This window comes from Equus asinus, chromosome 16 (assembly GCF_041296235.1).
Source record: "Equus asinus isolate D_3611 breed Donkey chromosome 16, EquAss-T2T_v2, whole genome shotgun sequence".
Lineage (NCBI taxonomy): Eukaryota > Metazoa > Chordata > Mammalia > Perissodactyla > Equidae > Equus > Equus asinus.
In genome coordinates, this window is record NC_091805.1 from 14,925,136 (window position 1) to 14,946,173 (window position 21,038).

The 21,038-nt window shown below is 36.8% G+C and overlaps 1 protein-coding gene and 1 non-coding gene across 6 annotated transcripts in view; one reads left to right on the top strand and one right to left on the bottom strand.

Moving 5' to 3' along the window:
- The window catches only part of DNAJB4 (DnaJ heat shock protein family (Hsp40) member B4), a 45,481-nt gene that overhangs the window by 16,411 nt on the left and 8,032 nt on the right, over positions 1-21,038 (top strand). Inside the window, exon 1 of one of the 5 annotated variants that reach the window (XM_070486660.1) lies at positions 18,142-18,649. The exons of the other annotated variants lie outside the window; for them this stretch is intronic. Coding sequence (XP_070342761.1) covers positions 18,439-18,649 — 211 coding nt within the window. The 5' untranslated portion in view covers positions 18,142-18,438. Of the gene's footprint in view, positions 1-18,141; positions 18,650-21,038 lie in introns of those variants that run through there. 5 annotated transcript variants of the gene reach the window in all.
- On the bottom strand, positions 1,394-1,500 carry LOC123277777 (U6 spliceosomal RNA). Its single transcript, XR_006514993.2, has one exon. It is a non-coding gene; the product is annotated as a U6 spliceosomal RNA (small nuclear RNA).

Below are 21,038 nucleotides of genomic sequence, written 5' to 3' on the forward strand. Positions count from 1 at the left end.
ATAGTGCTATTGGCCATGAGTTCAATGTTATATTAAATAAGGTGTCTTTAAGCGGAAACACATAAAACATACATATATATATATGTATGTATGTTTTTATACATATATTTTTATATATGTTTTTTATACATATATATATATATATTTTTTTTTTTTTTTTGGTGAGGAAGATTGGCCCTGGGCTAACATGGGTTGCTAGTCTTCCTCTTTTTGCTTGAGGAAGATTGTCACTGAGCTAACATCTGTACCAGTCTTCCTCTATTTTGTATGTGAGATGCTGCCACACCATGGCTTGATGAGTGGTGTGTAGGTCTGTGCCCAGGATTTGAAATGGCAAACTCCGGGCTGCCAAAGCAGAGCACATGAACTTAACCACTGTGCCACCAGGTGCCCCCTCTCCCCCAAAAGGCTATATTTCAAAACATTAAAAACTCAAACATTATAACCCATCCATTTAAAGTCAAATTATTCTTGAAATCTTTTTTCTCCTATGTATAAATGTTCTTCTTTAAGCAATTATAGCTCAATGTATTTGAAATTAGGCAGTCAATGGCCTAATTTTATAGTGATTAGTGAATACTTTAGAACATGTTGGCTTATTTTTATACCTGTCCTAATACTTGATATTTGGAAGGTTGCAATAAAGTCTTGAATCATAGTTAAGTCTCCACAGTAGCAGTAGTTTAATTTATTATGCATTCAATGATGCAATGTATTATAAAGATATTTCATAGTTAAGATTAGGTACTGATTTAAATTAAATCATTTTAGAGTTGTAAACAGTTGGAGAGCTAAATAGACTTGCTAGATAATTAATTTATTGCAGTGTTGACCAAAAGCCTAAGAGTTTGGAGAAAGAGCAGCCTTTCCTATCCTTTCCTGCCTTATCTCTGTGCTACAGATGTTTTTGCTGTACTACTTGTCTTACTCTGAGGAGCTGTTTGTTTCACATTGGCCACAAACCACTCCCCTCTCTCTGGCCAACCGGTTAAGTTTTCCAAGTGGTTCTGATGCCTTATGGCTGCTTGTGAGAGGAGAAATTTAAGAAAAGAATAAAGTGAAAAATCACATAAATTCCTCATTTCCTAGTGTTGCTTTTACTTTCAACATTGTGAAATTGTATACTGAGTGAGCATATGTAGATAGAGACAATCCCAATACTCTACTCTGAATGTAAAGTATTATTTTGAAAAGATCCTCACAGGTATCTTTTGTTGTAGATGAAAAATTGAATACCATTTTATTTTTAAACTTTAATGAAGTATAATTGACAAATAAAATTGTAAGATATTTGAAATATATGTTGTGATAGTTTGATAGATGTATACATTGTGAAAGGATCCATCCCTTCTAGTTAATGAACATATCCATTACCTCACTTATTTATCTTTTTAGAAATATGGAATGCTTTGCACATTTTCATGTCCTTCTTGCACAGGGGCCGTGCTATTCTTCTCTGTATTATTCCAGGTATAGTATATGTGCTGCTAAAACAACCACTGGAGTACTACTTTAAAGTGAAAATGAACTTTTCTTTAGAGTTCATCTCTGAAGATTTTGTTTCCCCTAAATGTGCTTCTGAGAGATGTGTGTGTGTGGCAGACTTAAGTTCATAGGTTGAGGTTTCTTAAAAATTGGGTTGTAGCACTGGTGATTAGGAGAAACCTCCACATCTACACTGCCTGATACAGTAGCTGCTAAGCCACATGAAGCTAAGGACCTGAAATGTGGCTGTCTGACTGGGATGCTGTGTAAGTGTAAAATTCACACTGGATTCTGAATACTTACTACAAAAAAAAATGTAAAATATCTTATTGATAATTTTTATATTGATTACATGTGCAGTGATAAGATCTTGGATTTATTGGGTTAAATAAAATACATTATTAAAACTAATTTCATGTTTCTTTTTACTTTTATTAAAATATGGATTCTAGAAATGTTTAAATTGCATATGTGGCTTGCATTTGTAGCTCGCTTTATATTTCTGTTGGATAGCACTGCTCTAGATTATGTGATCTTTCGACATAATATGTTATAATCAAATGTGAATTTACAAGATCTTTAAGATGACGTAGGAATTCTGTTGTTTCTTTTGGCTCTCTGATCAGTATTGAAAAGTACTGTAGAGAACACTTTAAGTGATCCCAAAATGCTACGAAAGGATGAGATTAACTCACTGTAAGTTCACTAATCCTCTAGTAAGCTTTTCAATGACTTGTAAAAGAGGGTAAGAAAGAAAGACTGTTTTATTAGGATACATTTTAATATCAGAATAAAATTAGTTCTACACTGTGGGGGAAAAAGGAAATGATTTTTTAAAAAGCGTAAAATATTTCTGATCCCTGTGTGTCTCCAGATGACTCTAGTAATTTCTATAAACTTCTTAAAGCAGTTTTACTTATCTTATTTTTTTAAAGGCATGTACTTTAAAATTTTTTTGAATTTTATTTTAAATTTTTTTTTGGTAAAAACCATTAAATCAATAAAATTGTGTATGTCATACTATACTGCTTTGTGAAGGATAAGTATTATAAAATCAAGCAATGACACAGTGTCACGCTTGAAGACTTTGGGAATTACTCATATAACTATAAATGATAAAGTACTGTGACATTTGGGTGGTATAGACAATAGTCCAAGGAGAATTATGATTGATAAAGCTCTTCTTACCATCTTTTTAGGTTAGTTTTTTACTAGTGCCCTTGGAAACCTAGAAATATTAATGAAACTTTGTTCAGAACACTTCACCTTACTATGAGAACCAAAAAAGTAATTTTACCAGCTTCAAAGTAAATTGACACTCAACAAAATGAAGCAACTTTTAAAATAAAGTTTGTTTCAAAGTCTTAACAAAAGCACTTTTTGAAAAACATGAAAGAGCAGTGATTAAGTAAAAAACGACATTCAAAACTTTCAACAATCTGACCATAACTTTTTTCTCTCTGCTTCCTAAAACGAGCCTTCCTAAGTCCTGTGCTTTAATATGACTAGTCTTTTTGCTGTATCAAATTCATTTTATGCTCTTTTGCCTCTGGGTTTTGTGTTCTTGGTCCAAAACACAAACCCTCCTCCTTCTTTCCTTTCTTTCTAAATTCTATTAACCTTTCAAGACCCTGCTCACATTTTTCTTTTCTGAAACCTTTCCCATCCCCACCACTCCAGCCCAAGATGAGTATATAATTAACATTTGGCAGTACTTTATTTTTTGTAAACCCCTTTCACATATTTTCTCATTCTTTATGTCAATTTAATGAAACAGATGGTGTTATCTGTTTTATAGAATAAAAGAATTGAGGCTCAGAGAAATACATGATTTTTCCAGAACTCTATATAGATATTAAGTAGCAAAGCTAAGAATACTAGAACCAAATCCTCTCATTCCAAGTTTTATTATCTTTCTTCTTGCCTTGATGGTCCCTTCACTTCTATTATAGTTACATAACACTCATTTGGTCATTAATTGTTTACTATCTTTGTATCAAACTACTTAATTTGATTTTTAGCTGTAGATATGAAGGGATATGTAGAGATTTGTACATGGGGAAAGGCAATAAATGGGAAAGATGAAGAGAACTGAAAACATTTATTCTTGATAATAGAATCAAAGAGGTCGTTAAGACCTCCTTATCAGCCCATTTGCTTTTCTGAAAGCATTATACCTTTTAAAAAGTATGATACCCAGACTTTCTCCTTTTCCTCTAGCCAAAATAACTATCCACCTTAGTGCCGAATTTTTAGTATAATTTTTATTTTTATTTATTATTACTTTTTTGCTGAGGAAGATTAGCCCTGAGCTAACATCTGTGCCAATCTTCCTCTTTTTTTTGCTTCAGGAAGATTAGCTCTGAGCTAACATCTATGCCAGTCCTCTCCACTTTATATGTGGGTCATCGCCACAGCATGGCTCATGAGTGGTGTAGGTCCGCACCTGGGATCTAAACCCGTGAACCTGGGCCGCTGAAATGGAGCATGCTGAGCTTAAACACTACACCATGGAGCCGGCCCCTCAGTAGAATTTTTAAGAGCTAAACAGGCCTTCCCTGACCACCCTGGCTAAGGTAGCCCCTCTCCGTCAGTCTCTGTCTTAGTAACACTTTAGAGTTCTCTTTAAAACACTTCAAATTATCTGAAATTATTTCATTTATTAACTTGTTTATTGGTTGTCTTCTACTAGAATATGCGTTGAATGAGAGCAAGGATGTTATCTAATTTATACACACAGTAAGCACTCAGTAAATATTTGCTGAATAGTTGAGATACTTTTCATGGAGAATGTTGACTATGAAAACATCCGTCTTTTATTTATTTATTTTATTTTATTTTTTTAAAGATTTTATTTTTTTCCTTTTCCTCCCCAAAGCCCCCTGGGAGATAGTTGTATATTCTTCATTGTGGGTCCTTCTAGTTGTGGCATGTGGGACGCTGCCCCAGTGTGGTTTGATGAGCAGTGCCATGTCCGCGCCCAGGATTCGAACCAACGAAACACTGGGCCGCCTGCAGTGGAGCGCGTGAACTTAACCACTCAGCCACGGGGCCAGCCCCGAAAACATCCGTCTTTTAAAACAAGTTTTGTAGTAACCATCAAATACTGTAAAATGGGCACTCAAATACTATCGACTGCTTAATTCCAAATACAAGTCCAAATTGCTGTAATTACCTAAAGAAGGATATTTATAGTTAAGAAAAAACTAGGATTTCTAGAACAATTTAATTTTAAATAGATGGAGTTTAATGTCTTAAAGACACTTGCCTTAAGTTTACTTCTGCTGTCTTGTAACCTAGCAGGAGTAAGAAATGAATCTCTTCAAAATTTTTCCATTTTTTTCCCCTAAAGATAAAGTTGCATTTGTAACCATGACAAAATGTTTAGGTGTTGTAACTTAACTCAAAGTCTGAAGCCTTTCCACAGGAGTGAGAATTTAGTCTGAGTTCCGAACTTACAATCAAGCAGTTTGCTATAAGAAGTCTATGATAATGATGCCTCAGTGCTTGAAGGTGTTTTAAGAAAGTATAACAGGTGGAGGTAAGATATAGTCTATTAGTAGATGGCCAGTAGTTTGATTATATGTAGTTATTTAGATATTATCTAACAAGCAGGCCAGATAATAGACACTGCCTACTAACCCTTAAGTTTATGTTAATATTAGAACAATATGTATCTAAATATTGTTAAGAATATCATAGCTCACTATTAGATTACTGGCTATAAAAAAGCTCTTTGAAATCTTCTCACTATATATATGCACATGTGTGTGCATGTGTAGAGATTACATATGAGAAAGCATATGGAAGTGTTTGAAAACTGTATTGTATAACAGTTATTATTATGGGGAAAACATAGAACAGTTAATTTTTTGACACCAAGAGTAAAGTTTAGAGAGAAAGGTCTGAAAAAGGAACATGGCAAGGAGCATGATCTTGGGGGATGCCTGAGTCCTTTGGGGGTGATTCTAGAAGTTACTTTAATGCTTTATTCCTGAGTAAAGGGAGATGATTTGTCAGTAGACCTCCAAGTGGTAGCAAAATAGTTTGTATAGCTTAAAATAATGAAAACAGTTTATATGTATATGTCATTGTATAGTGCTTTCATGCATATTATCTCTTCTGAGTCTCACGATAACCTTTGTTGAGTTAGGAATTCAGAGAAATTAAATAGTTTGCCTAAATTACTCATCTATTAAATGGCAGAGCTGAGATTAGAAACCAAGCATTCAAGTTCTTAGGTCTTTATTCTTTAGACTTTTGTGGCCCTTTATGCTAGTCCGCTAACAGGAACTGAAGATTCAATGATAAATAATAGTTTCTCCTAGGCAACTTTCAAGTAATTTAATATGATTAAAGTATATGATGCAGTAAGAGAAATTAAGGCTGGAAACATCTTCTGACTCTAAAATCAAAGAATACTTTTTTTGGTCAGGAAGATTGGCCCTGAGCTGACATCTGTTGCCAATCTTCCTCTTTTTGCTTGAGGAGGAGTGGCCCTGAGCTAATATCTGTGCCACCAATCTTCCTCTGTTTTGTATGTGGGATGCTGTCACCGCCTGGCTTGATGAGTGGTGTGTAGGTCTGTGCCTGGGATCTGAACTTGCAAACCCCAGGCCACTGAAGCAGAGCATGCAAACTTAACCACTATGTCATGGGGCCGGCCCCAAAGAATATATTTTAAGAATATAAACGTTGCACTTTTTTCCCACTTATTTTTATTTCTAATTCTTTATTTTTTTAATTTAACTTTTTTTTAAGATTTTATTTTTCCTTTTTCTCTCCAAAGCCCCTAGTACATAGTTGCATATTTTTAGTTGTGGGTCCTTCTAGTTGTGGCTTTTGGGATGCCACCTCAGCATGGCTTGATGAGGGGTGCCATTTTCACACCCAGGACTCGAACCAGTGAAACCCCGGGATGCCAGAATGGAGTGCGCGAACTTAACCACTTGGCCATGAGGCCAGCCCCTAATTCTTTATTTTTAAAGATTGGCACCTGAGCTAACATCTGTTGCCAGTATTTTTTTTTTCCTTTCTCCTCTTCTCCCCAAAGTCCCCCGTTGCATAGTTATATATTCTAGTTGTGAGTGCCTCTGGTTGTGCCATGTGGGACACTGCCTCAGCATGGCCTGACGAGCAGTGCCATGTCTGTGCCCGGGATCCAAACTGGTGAAACTCTGGGCTGGCAAAGCGGAGTGCATGAACATAACCATTCCGGCCTGGGGCTGGCCCCTCTGTTTATTTTTAAAATTTTAAATGCTTTATTTTTTAGAAGAGTTTTAGGTTCATAGCAAAATTGAGTGGAATGTACAGAGATTTCCAATATATCTCCTTCCACAAATGCATAGCCCCCCCATCATCAACATCTCCCACCAGATGGAACATTTGTTTACAATTGATCAACTTATATTGATACCTCATTATCACCCAGAGTCCATAATTTACATTAGGGTTCACTCTTGGTGGTGTATATCCCATAGGTTTGGACAAATGTATATGCATACCACTTCAGTATCATACAGAGCAGTTTCACTGCCCTAAAAATCCTCTGTACTCTACTTATTTGTCCTTCTCTTTCCACTAACCCCTGGCAACCACTGATCTTTTTACTATCTTTGTAGTTTTGTCTTTTCCAAAATGTTATATAGTATGTAGCCTTTTCAGGCTGGCTTCCTTCACTTAGTAATATGCATTTGAGTTTCCTCCCTGTCTTTTTATGGCTTGATAGCTCTTTTTTTTTTTAGTGCTGAATATATTCTATTGTCTGAATACACTAGAGTTTATCCATTCACCTACTGAAGGACATCTTGGTTGCTTCTAAGTTTTGGCAGTTACAGATAAAGCTGCTTTCAACATCCATGTGCAGGTTTTTTTATGGAAATAGGTTTTCAATTCCTTAGGGTAAATGCCAAGGAGCATGATTGCTGGATCGTATGATAAATGTGTCTGTAGTTTTGTAAGAAACCACCAAACTGTCTTCCAGAGTGGCTGTGCCATTTTTCATTCCCACCAACAATGAATGAGAATTCCTATTGCTTCACATTCTTGCTAGCGTTTGGTGTTGCCAGTAATCTAGATTTTGGCCATTTTAATAGGTATGTTGTGGTATCTCATTGTTTTAATTTGCGTTTCCCTGATGACAGGTGAGCAGTGTTCTCCTGGATGTGAAGTGGGGAGGGGTCTCCGCACCATCGCTTGGGGTGGGGGCATTTGGGGCATGTGCAGATCTTCCCTTCTTGTGCACAGCACCTTTTGCGTACATTTCCTTTTGTGCATGGTACCCCATCGCCATCTTGGATGTTTCTGGTTCCAGTTCTGCAGTTTGGCCATGGCAGTGTTCTGCCTTGGATCCTATAAGCAAGCCCAACTGAAAAACAGCATTAGACATGGAAAATGTTTTAGGGACTTCTCTGGGTCACACAATCCCTCCTCTGACTGTCCTGCTCCTCATTCTTGAGGGGCAATGGATGAAGGTTCGTCTTCGTAATTACTTCCAGCTGACCGGGGCAGGGTGGGGGGAGTCACAGGGGTCCGTAGAGGAGCAGAACTTACCCCTAGCCACTTTTAGATATGTTTGGTTGTCACTGGGTTGGACTCCCAACGTCTCATATCCCTGGGTTAATAGCATTTGGAATTTAATAGATTCTAGTCTTTTGCTGACAAAGGAAATGAGACGGTTTAGAATGCAAGGTACAAAGAGTAGAAGAAGGAGAATAACCAGCGAGGCCACTAAAGTGGTAAAAACTAGGTCAGGCTGGGAAGAGCCTGTTTAACCGCACTCCAGATCTGTTTTGTTAGTTCTGGTTGGCTTTTTCCTTTTAACCAATAAGCCTTTTCTTGTAGTCTAGTGGCACTGTCTTCAATGATGCCAGTGCTATTTATATGACCTTAAGGAGTAGGTGCATCTTGGAAAGGCTGTGAGCAGTTTAGGCAAAAGCAACTGGATATGGGCACTCCAAGGGGAGCACAGGTCAGGGTGAGGATAAATATAGTTATGAGAGATGACAGAAGAAGGAGTTTTAGATCTCCATGGGGTTGGGATACCAGCCCACCAAGGACTGTCTTTGTGTCTTCAGAATAAGAGCTTCAGGTCTGAGAGGGGCTCATAGGAGAAGTCAGAATGGCTTGGAATTTCTGAGTTTTCTGGTTTAGGACCTCTCTTGACTCGGGTATGGTACACCTGAGGAGTGACTCCCTGTACTTTTAGGGCAGAGTAAGTGGTTAGAATCACCAAATAAGGCCTGTTCTGCTTAGGAGTGAGTTGGTCCTGTGGGCTCCCAGTTTTCCATGTTTCTAGGTGTACCCAGCCAGGCTGGAAGGGATGGAGGGCCAGGTCCATGGGGCCGGCAGGACCTGGTTGCCATACACTGTGAGTGCCTTCACCATTTCCCCTACCTGAAGGGCATACTCTAATTGTTATCCTGTACTTCTGATATTCCCCAGTTGGCTTTTTGACCAGGAGGATTACAGTGTTGCATGCTGAATGGCATGGTCTAATGAGGCCTTGTTCAGTTGAGTTTTTTTTATGACAGGGGCCATGCCGTTTAGGGCATCCTATCTGAGAGGATATTGTTTAACATTTGGGCACTTGTGTCCCAGTTTCAGTTTGACAGTCATGGGGCTTGCTTGAACTGCATACCTCACTCTCAGGGATTTACCTCTGGTAATTCCAGTAAGTTTCCCTTTAAATCTTTTGACTCAGTCCATTTTGTCAGGTGCATAATCAGCTGGTAACCAAAGGCTGAGGGGACATTTACCTTCAAATAGTGCCCTTTCTTTCTTTCTTTTTTTTTAAAGATTTTATTTTTCTCCCCAAAGCCCCCTGGTACATAGTTGTGTATTTTTAGTTGTGGGTCCCTCTAGTTGAAGCACATGGGATGCCGCCTCAGTATGGCCTGATGAGCGGTGCCATGTTCGTGCCCAGGATCCGAACCGGCGAAACCCCTGGCTGCCGAAGCAGAGCGCGTGAACTTAACCACTCGGCCACAAGGCTGGCCCTGGTCCCCTTTCTTATAAAGGGAGGCTCCTAATTTATGCACTAAGTCCCTACCCAGGAAAGGAATAGGGCATTTTGGCATGTGTAGAAAGGAACTGGTTAACTGTTTTTCATCTAATTTGTGGCTTAAAGGTTTAATAAACTGCTTGTTCTCTGGACTCCATGATCTCCCAACTATATTACATCTCTGGCTAGTAAGTTTGGGCATTTGTAGCCAGATATTTGAGGAAACAAGAAGAATTCAGGATCCAGTTCAGTTTTTATTCTGCTCATTTTTACCAAAGATAGCCAAATTAAGACTAATTGGTTTATAAAATAAGTCTAGTTTCAATAAACTTGGCCCATTTATTTACATAAGTACAGCAAGAATAGCAGTTCATCATACAGGCTCTTTTAAATCTGCTTTGCTGGAACTTTTTATTAGGAATCTCAGACTGGACTTTAAAGCCTTCTCATAAGAAAGCAAAGCAAAGGACTTGTCATCAGACTGCCTGCAATACCTATAGACTTGGGTAAATTCCTGTCTTCTCACAGTTTCCAAAATATCCTGAGGTTCCTTGCACCTACCAGGGAAGTGGCCTTCTTTACTCACCTGGTAAGGTTGCTGGGAGACTGTAAGCAAGGTATCTGGCCAATATTTCCAAGTGGCTTTATTCCACAAAGTCAATCTTTGTCTGTTAGCTGTCTTGTCATATCTGAGTCTATATGTTTCTCTCAAATATGACATTCCAATCAAAGCTCTAGGAATATAACCAATGTTTCCAATTTTGTCCTGTTATGAGGAGATCAGATTCTTATTGAACTTCTGCAAATAACTGTATTGCCATGAAAATAAGAGTCATCAGGTAGGGAGAAAAACCAATGTTTCAATTCTTACAAAGATATAATTTATCAAATAGCTATAAGTTATAATTAGCTTAAGAGAAAATGTTTCCTTAAATCTGGAAAAACAGAACATTTAAAAAATCAGCAGTATTTCAAAGAAAAAGTCATCAAAATTATAATCATCTTCATCAATCGTTTAGTCCTCCTATGTAGTCAATTGTTGATCTGTTAGCAGGTTTAGGATGCCATCAGTTTCTCTGTTAGAATTCTGTAATTTTTTCCTAGTTCAGTTTTATAATCTGAAAGTTCATCAGAAACCTGCATTCTATAGCAAGTGTCAGAGTTCTTTCCATGAATCTCTCGGAAGATGAAATGCATCTGCAGAAACATCAGAGTAAAACAACTATTTGCAAATGACAGAAGACTCAAGAAGGGCAATTGACAAAGAAACTTGGCTATTTCTGTGACATACAACACTTCAAGATAATAACTAAAATTATAGCTGAAAACCAGGACAGATCAGAATTTAGGAATGTTACATGATTTGTTACAAACACTTATGTTAATAACATTTACCCATATGGTATCATAGGTCCCTATGAAACAATGCTAGTTATCCATTTAACCATAGTGAGAAAGATTTTCAGGCGAATGCAGAAAATTAAATAGCTGTAAGAAAAAGTTTAGCACCTGCACTTAAAGACCTAATAAAAACAATATAGGAAATTTATTTTGATAAAACCTAAAATCCCCACCTTTCTCATAGACTACTCAGAAAACCTTTCATAGCCTCTTTATTAAGAGCAGACTAAAAGTTTAAGAAAAGTATCCCTTTTAAGAGAGAGAAAACCAAATTTTAATTTTTGTACCAGCTTTTTCTATTAAAATTTATTTACTTAAATTCATTTTGTTCTTAGCCAACTCATCCATGCACAAAACTCTTTCATCAGGATTCCTTTTCCACAAACTTTCTGTAATTTTCATTTTACATTGAGAATTTGTCCCCTGCCTTCTTTTTTCCCTAGTCTTTAGAACAAATTTATCTTTCTCAACAAAATAAAAATTTCTGTTCTTTATACCTTCCTTGCTGAAAACATATATCTTACTTTCCTTGAATACAAGGATGTTTTCCTTATTAATTTTAGTAGCTTTAATCACATACATTAATTAGATTTTTTAATTCTTACAGACCCCTTAATTTTTAGTGAAAACTAAGAAGTAAGCAATTATGAACTATCTTTTATGACAGTATTCTGTGGCTTGGCAAATTTATAGATACTTTTATAATTTCTAGAAACATACTACCTCACAGTATAATTTTTAAATAAAGTACAAGACATATTTACTAGTAGACCTAAATGTCTTTTTAGTTTCTCTGTAGTAAGAAGCGAAAAATAGATAAACCTATATCTATTAATTAATGTCTAACATTTTATCTTATATAGAAATGGTCTGGATATTCAATGAATTTTCCATCATTTAATTTAACCTAGCAAAACTTCAAAGTTTCAAGTTACCAAGAGATTTTGGAAGTTATTTTATATACATGTTAGGGCTGGCCTGGTAACACAGCAGTTAAGTTCACAAGTTCTGCTTCAGCGCCCTGGGGTTTACCAGTCCGGATCCCAGGTGTGGACATGGCACCGCTTGGCCCGCCATGCTGTGGTAGGCTTCTTACATATAAAGTAGAGGGTGATGGGCACAGATGTTAGCTCAGGGCCAGTCTTCCTCAGCAAAAAGAGGAGGATTGGCAACAGCAGTTAGCTCAGGGCTAATCTTCCTCAAAAAAAAACCCCACCAAAAACGTGTTACTATAATTTATTGTTAAAAACGTTTACCCAAAAACTTTTATCGTACTTACATCTACTTAGTTTGTTTCCAATAATTATGCTTACATTTCCTACAAGAGCATTATGAGACATTTGGCAACATCAGCTATCATTCTAAGCTATTATTTTTGTTGACAAAGATAACATGAAGTTATTTTACTAGTAAATGCAGGCTGCATGTGTGCATCATATCCAGTATTGGTACCTCTGAGGACATGCCTATTTCAACCAAACCAACAAACTGAAATAAGCTTTTTTTTACCAAAGATTAATTTATATCATGTTAGCTTGAAAAATATTTGGGTTAGTTTCTGGTACTTCTATTAATGTTATTTAGAAATAATTTTTTTTTTTTTTTGGGGGGAAGAGAATTTTTTTTTTTTTTTTTAAGATTTTAATTTTTTCCTTTTTCTCCCCAAAGCCCCCCGGTACATAGTTGTATATTCTTGGTTGTGGGTCCTTCTAGTTGTGGCATGCGGGACGCTGCCTCAGCGTGGCTTGATGAGTAGTGCCATGTCCGCGCCCAGGATTCGAACCAACGAAACACTGGGCCGCCTGCAGCGGAGCGCGCGAACTCAACCACTCGGCCACGGGGCCAGCCCCTATTTAGAAATAATTTATGTAAGCACTTACTTTAAGCTAGTTGAATAGAGCTCTTAATTTTGGCTATACCATCCAGAGGTTGAAAATATCATATATATAACATATATATAGACACATATAAACAACAGACAGATGCAACAAAGATTTTATAACCTCTGTTTAAAAAATTTTCCTTAGATTTTTGGGCAAGAGTGTTTTCATAGGGGCCGGCCCGGTGGCGCAGCGGTTAAGTTCGCACGTTCTGCTTCTCAGCCGCCCGGGGTTCGCTGGTTCGGATCCCGGGTGCGGACATGGCACTGCTTGGCAGCCATGCTGTGGTAGGCGTCCCACGTATAAACTAGAGGAAGATGGGCACGGATGTTAGCTCAGAGCCAGGCTTCCTCAGCAAAAAGAGGAGGGCTGGCAGTAGTTAGCTGAGGGCTAATCTTCCTCCAAAAAAAAAAAAAAAAAAAGAGTGTTTTCATAGTAGTCTGCATCTCCAAAAACAACTTTTCCTATTACTTTTTTTTCAGTCTTAGGAATCTGGTATGGTCTATAGTAGCTCCTAGAGAGGTCACAAGTTTTTGAGATTAACTAGGGAGGTTAGTTACTTATCAAAGGACTGGCACACCCAGCTGGTTACATTATCCTTAATTTACTTCTTTCCTTCCAGGTACATAGTTTTATCTTAATTTAGGGAAGAATGCCAAAAAAATCCCATCAGGTTTTAAATATCAGCTTCTAATTTAGCCACATTTCTGATCATAAGTTACTAAATCTTGTCAAGTTTCAGCTAGGACAAATAGTAACTATTCCTGACAGCATTAAACAACTCCATTAATTTTTCTTTTTTAATTTTAGTTTCCGCTTGACTGTTTTAAGAGTAGCAGTTTCCCAGAAAATCTCTCAGAGTCTTGTTAACCCTGGGAGGGCCTCATATTGGGTCCTTCTTGAAACGTAGATTAGAGGGGTGTCTGTAAAGCCATGGCTTAATAAGCGACTTCTTAAATGATTTTACCTAAATGGAACATTCCTTCTAATAGCCAATGTAAAGTTTTGGAGGCTCAAAGGAGCCCCAAAAGTGGCCACTGTAATTTTAAATTATCCGGGTTATCTTGATCCAAAGATTCTTTCCTTTTTGCAGTAAAGATCATTTTTATAGCTGTTTTTGAAGTCAATTTGACCATTTTAAAGTGAGATCTCCTTTACCATGGTTAATTAAAATTGCCTGAAAGGTGAATTTATATGCCCTCACAGTATCAGGCAAAGGAAACGTTTCTCAGTGAGATACAATATTTATCCCCACAATATAATTTGAAATACAATCAGACAGGGGCCAGCCCTGTGGTCTAGTGGTTAAGTTTGGTGTGCTCTGTTTTGGTGGCCTGAGTTTGGTTCCTGGGTGCGGCCTTACACCATTCAGTAGTGGCCATGCTGTGGTGGCAACCCACATACAAAATAGAGGAAGATTGGCACACATGTTAGCTCAGGGCAAATCATCCTCAGCAAAAAATGAACAAAAAAACAATCAAACATTAGAGATGTAATCACTTTTATACAAAGCCCATCATTCCTGGCTGGTCTTCTTGGAAGAAGATTAGCGCAATGATAAAAGCAAAAACCCTCAACAGCTGTTTCACCTGCTTCTGTCACCACCTCCAAACCTCCCACTGAGGCATCTTGGCCTCAAAGGTCGGGTGGCCCCACTTGTGACCTGGAGTGATCAGGCATCCCTGATGTTTCTCCCAGTCCACCCCTCACAGACTGGTACTGGTCTTGGGGAAAGGGGCTACCTGAAGGGACGGGTGAAACCATTCTAGGGAGAGAGGCCTCCTTGGCTGTTTCCTGGGAAGAGGGGCTCCCTCAGTCCAGTCCTGGGGAGGAGCCCCTCTTCTCCCTCAGTCGTGCCTGCGTGCATACACTGTGTTCTGATGCCAAACCAAAGGTAAACTTTATGTTGGCTCATGGGAAATCCCCCTTGATCCGAAGGAAGTGGCAGAAAACAAATGTCTAGGTGTGGCTGCAGATGCCAGTTCAGTAAGAGTCATTGAGGAGAGTCTGGCAGTCAAACACTGGGCAGGACAGTCCTGGTTTCCCTCCTGTTCACAAAGCCTCCTGCAACATAGGTGAGTCAGCTGGGGACATGCTGCTGCAGGCCATTGCTCCACCTGTTGGGAGCTGAGAGGCCAGAATCAGGGAGAGGAGACAGCAACTATTCCAGTCGCGGCAGAGTCGCCAGATTTTGCTACCAAGCCATATGGAACTGTGACCAGCAAGTGGGTCCTCTTGCCTGGAGCTGCTCCCACCATTAGGCAGAGACTGAGTTTGAAATAGCAGGCAGAAACTATTTGTTGTTCAAGAAGTATGGAGAAGGAGAGCTTGCGTTCTAAAACAGCTTCTCCTCGTGAAGTGGGGAGGGGTCTCCACGTCACCACTTGGGGTGGGGACATTTGGGGCATGCTCAGATCTTCCCTTCTTGCGTGCGGCACCGTTTGCACACTTTTCATTTTGCCCAGGGCATTGCATTGCCGTCTTGGACGTTTCTGGTTCGGACTGATTGCAGTTTGACTGTCTAGCAGTGTTCTGCCTTGGTTCCTCAACTTAAAAACAAAGCGTTAGACATGAAAATTGTTTTAGAGACTTCTCTTGGTAACACTACTCTTTCCTTCACATACTCTATTTTTGTCATGATAATTATTTGCAGGGATGACAGTTACTCGCGCTGCCCCACAATAAAAAAATCCCACATTCATCTCATACAAACTTGGATGAAGAAAATTTAATGTGAAGTGATGGTGTAATGGACTTTGAACCCCTCAGTGGTAGAGGAGACAGCTCAGTCTGAAAAAGTGAATATAAGAGTAAAATGCCTAGGGACCAGCCGGGTGGCACAGCGGATAAGTGCACACGTTATGCTTCGGCGGCCTGGGGTTCCCCGGTTCAGATCCCGGGTGCGGACATGGCACTGCTTGGCAAAAGCCATGCTGTGGTAGGCATCCCACGTATAAAGTAGAGGAACATGGGCACGAATGTTAGCTCAGGGCCAGTCTTCCTCAGCAAAAAGAGGAGGATTGTAGCAGTTAGCTCAGAGCTAATCTTCCTAAAAAAAAAAAAAAAAAGTAAAATGTCTAAAGTATTATGTAGTTTACTAATCATCATATTGATCCATTACCCTATTGCATCTAACTGCAATGAGTATATTTGTATATATAATTTTTTCTTTGAATTATTTTGTAAGGACAAATTTCCTGGTGTGGTATTCACAGGACTTTTAAAATTGTTTTTTAATAAATGTTCCCATATGTTTGAAAATTATTTATGCTGCTCACTTTACCAAAATCTAGCTAGATTATTTTATTATTTAAAGTATTAAAATTATAATTGCTTCCTTCTTAACTTGAAATTTCTAAGTTGAGGTGAATTCTTGCTTTTCAACTTTACCGCTATGATTCTTTTTTGTGTGTATGATATTTAAAGAAATATGACCTTTATCACCCTTCTGTATGTGTGGAGAGCTGGATTTCTTTCCATTTGTTAATGTGTAATGCATGTCTCAGAGATATGTAAGTTTTACTCTTTGGGTTCTAAAATCATTTAATATGTCAAGTCCTGAGAATATTTCTAACTCTCTGAAAATGATCGAATCTGATAAGAATCTATTTTTTTTCCTCCCAGCATTACCCACCAGAACAATTCAGACTTTTTATAGATAGTAATGTCAGTGTTCCTTTGGTAATGAATATTTAAAGGAACTCTCTTGGAAATTAATTCTAGAAGAGGTGATTTTTATTATATTTTTACTCTAGATACTGATCCTTGCACTGGATTCCAACTTGCAATATACTTTTTTAAAAAATAGGAGTCTTCAGGTCACTTTAGGAAAAATTAGCATTTTTCTCTACTTTTTTTGGATTTAAAAAATTGTCTTTTGATGTTGATTATTCCTTGATGGGACTGAAAAAACTTGCTGAATAGCTGACAAACCTCTGTAACCTGTAAGTAGGTAGATACATTTCTAATACTAAGCTGTTTTTAAAGTAGAGAGTTCTGAGAAATAAGAAGTCCTTGCTGTCAAAATGCACAAAGATAGACATTCTGAAAGAATTGCTGAATCATTAACGTAAAGCTGCTTGGCATATGGAGTAGGTGTTCCCATAGCTTTAAAGGTTAACACGTGATCACCTTTTCATTATACTCTAGACATATATGTGCATTTACTTTTCTTCATAAATGTTCCTTTTTCTTTTAACTTTACAGATTTAAGATATTTAAGTAAAGGGCTCTGTGCATTTCTTTTGACATTTTCTTTTTAATCCATCTTTCCAAAAAAGGGAACATTTTTTAAAAGATGAGTTATATACATTGAAAATATTTCTCATAAATATCCAAAATATTTATAAAAAATCATCAAAAGGCTATGCAAATGATATATCAACTTTGTTAATAAAAAGACAAATGCAAAACTACAACAAATAACCATAAATATTCATAGAAAAAAGATTAGAAGGAAATGCACTAATATTTAGCAGGGATTACTGGAAGTGGTATGATATCGGGAGGTTTTTATTTTATTCTTTTTTGTTTCTGTGTTTTTCAAGATCTTCGATGATGAGTATTTATAATTAGGAAAAATGTGTTTTTAAAAGAAAAAATATTTTTCATATTACTGCCCCATAAATAGCATATCCAGATTTTAAGATGAACCAGTTAAGGTCTTAGGAGAAACATGAGTATTTACTTTCTGTAACCTGACACTTGTCTCCTCTTTCCTGCTGCACAAAAATTCTTTAAATAGTGACCCTAGGAATGGGGTGGGTCTCATTCTGTTTTACTTGAAGTAGCTAAAATCAGACATGAAGCTTTCACAAATTTGAGTTTGCCAGAACTTAAGGACTCTTGTATGCTACAGAAACTAGTTAAAATCATTAGCTAAAATCATATTTAGGTCCTTTACTTATTTTAAAATATTGCTTTTGATGTTTATGATATATAACCTTTTACAATGTGAAATTGGTATATTGACTTCCTAGCATTTCTGATTGATAGACCTCAGGAATTTTGAAAATGACAAATTATTTGAGATTTTTAATTTAAACAAACTAGTATTGTATATTTTATATTTGAATATCTTGAAACTGAAATACCTAAAATAAGTTCAAGGGTACTTTTATTTGTATAATAACTTTAACTTATTTTAACATAGGATACTTAATGGTTATAATTATTTTTGTTGCTTTTTCACCTAGAATAGAAGAAATAAATGTGTAGGTATGACTTTCTATGCTGAAATACTGGTTTCTTAAGCCACTTGGCCTCTTAAAAAGGAAATAAAAATGGTAGAGCCACAAGGAAAATGAATAGTTAATCGTGGAGGAGGAGAAAACCTAGCTCAGTACTTTGACTAGAGGCAGCAGGGGAAATGACGTCCTGTAGCATTTGCTGTTCTAGAAAGTACAGAGACACGTAGTGAAAATGGGAGGATCTAGAAGGAGGCCGTCTCCTGTGTAGTGTATATTTATCTGTAAGTGAGCTGTTGGGGAAGGAATTAAATACAGAGACGCTGTCGGCTTGCTGTCTTCAGACAGCGAAGCTGAATTGCTGATTTGCTTTAACTTTTGAAATACCCAGCTTGGTTTATTTTTCTTAGAATCGTATTGCTAAGACTGGGAACGCTGTTTTCTTTCACAAAGGGAAATCTAAGTTCATTTCAAGGCATTCGAAATGGGGAAAGACTATTATGGCATTTTGGGAATTGAAAAAGGAGCTTCAGATGAAGATATTAAAAAGGCTTACCGAAAACAAGCCCTCAAATTTCATCCAGACAAGAACAAATCTCCTCAGGCAGAGGAAAAATTTAAAGAGGTCGCAGAAGCTTATGAAGTATTGAGTGATCCTAAAAAGAGAGAAATATATGATCAATTTGGGGAGGAAGGTAAGTATTCTGTGTATATCTTTCTCTCTCTCCAGCTCTGTGTCGTTCTCTCTTTCTCTTTTTCTTCCCTTTCTCTCTTAGCCTTCTGGTTATCATTCAGTTAAATTCTCAGGCATATCAAAAGTAGAAAGACAAATAATGGATAAAAATGAGATTTCAGCCCTGATCATATGAATGAATGTTACATAGCTGTGAATGAAATGTACTTGTTTGCCTTTTTTTGGATTTGGACATTTTGTAATACAAATATTCTACCATTAGATTTATAATGTTAGCACTGTATATTTGAAAAGAAACCTTAAATTCCCATACCCATTAATGAATTGTGTCAAAAGTCTTATGCAACCTGTTTTGTTTTCTAGTGAATTTTCTGCCAGAACCAATAAAGATCCTTCAGTCATTTAAAATTTTAAGATTGGCAGTTCAGATTCTGGGTAGTGTATATTTTATTCACGAAAACAAAAGAAGTTTTTTGCCTTTCTTTTAGCAAAGCTAGCTTAGACTGAACAAGACAGATCGTCTCTCTGAGAAGCAGAAGGCCCAGGCATTTAGCTCTAGTTGTTTTTGGCATTCTGCCTGGAGAGGAAAGAATTTTCCTGATGTCATAAAATACCAGAACAAGTTTTTAGCTTAATTGTAAACAGTAATTGTGTGCCAAGAAAATGAGATCTCAGAAATACAATTTTTGACCTAAAATGGCCACCTAGTTAGAACAATTATTGATTTAGTTTTAGGTAATTATTTCTTTTGAAATTTTACTATCTAGGTATAAAGGAAAGGTGACAACTTCCCTTTCCTCTCCCTGCCATACTTTTGCCTCTTGCATTATGAGATCGAAAACTAGTTCAATACAGTGAATAAGGGTAATTTCAAATTATCCTTTTATCATTCTGGATTCTAGACTAAGTTTGTCCATCATTTCCATATAAATAGCTATAAAGTAAGACTATTTTAAATTGCTAATTAACAACAACAACGAAAACTAATTCCTACGAGTTCTGTGATTTTCAACTTTTAAAATCAGGACTAAGTTATTTTATTATTATTTTTTCTCCCAAAATGTTCTCTTTTAAATCATTGTAGTTATGAAAACATTTCTTTTCTTCCTTTATCGCATTTAATGTTGAAGTTTCATAATTAGAAATATATCCTAAAATCCAGTGAAGCAATGACTGCTTATTTTGAGTTAAAATGTTAAATGTAGATAAGCAGGGTGATTGTGTTAAAGGGGTTTTGTTTTGTTTTTCTTTTTGATCTGAGTGGCCAAAAATTGCAGTTTCTGCCGCTGATTTTGGTGTGATGAGGACCTGCAGTTTCAGATTCTTACAGAGTAAATATTGAAAAAGGCAAATAGTGGGCAGTTCAGTCCTGCTTGTTCCTTATGACCATACTATTCAAAATACTATGATTTGGTTCATCTCAAAAGCTAAGCAGAATTCTGAAATATTACTAATGTACTATTCTTTCTGAAGAAGTTATTTTGTAATTTTGTGAAGAGATCCACAAAGGTGGAGTAACACTATAAATTCCCATGAAGCAGCAGATATCTTCTGCTTTAATCCACATCTCACTGATAGCTCAAGTCTGTCTATTGACTAAGCCATAGGATTCGGTGTTTACTGAGGATATTAGTCTTCAGAATTTTCAAGTCACCAAATGATATATTTTTCTTGGTTTAACATTACCTCTTATTTTTCTTCAGATGTTTCTCCAGTTTGACTTTTACTGATCATCAGTGAGTGAATTTTTTAAAAAACTAAAGCAGGATCATCTATGTACCCTGATTCCTTTTTTGCTCTTGACTCAGATAATTGATATAAGCAATAGAGATAATAGTGAGGGGAGAATAAGTTTTTTAAAGCATTGAAATATTCAGAAATATCATGCTCTAGTTAAAAGTTACTTGAAAATCTAGTTAAGTGAAAGTTATTTGATTATTTTTTAGGAATTATTCTTCTTTTACAGAAAAGCATTATATTTATTTGCCCTTTATTCAGAATATCTCATTAATTCTTAAAAAAAAAATCCCCTTCAGGTATACTGTGAAAATGTAGGAAAACATTTTTTCTCTTTGCCTTTCATTGATCTGTTTGTGCCTGCAGACCTTGTTTCTCCAGTAATAACAAAACATTGAATTTTGAGACTGTGGAGCCATTACTAACATACCTGATACACTTTTTTTAACCCATTATTATACCCTCTTTCAAGGCTTGGGACAGTGGGAATAGAGAACCATGAACTGAGAAGTGTATTAGTTGAACAGTTTATATTTAGGAACTAAAACAACCAGTGATCCAGTTTATTCATGTTTTAAAAATCTATAATATCCACAATTTTAAATGAGGGGTTTTTAAAAAGTGAGATCAGCATAGAAATGTTTTAAATTTAC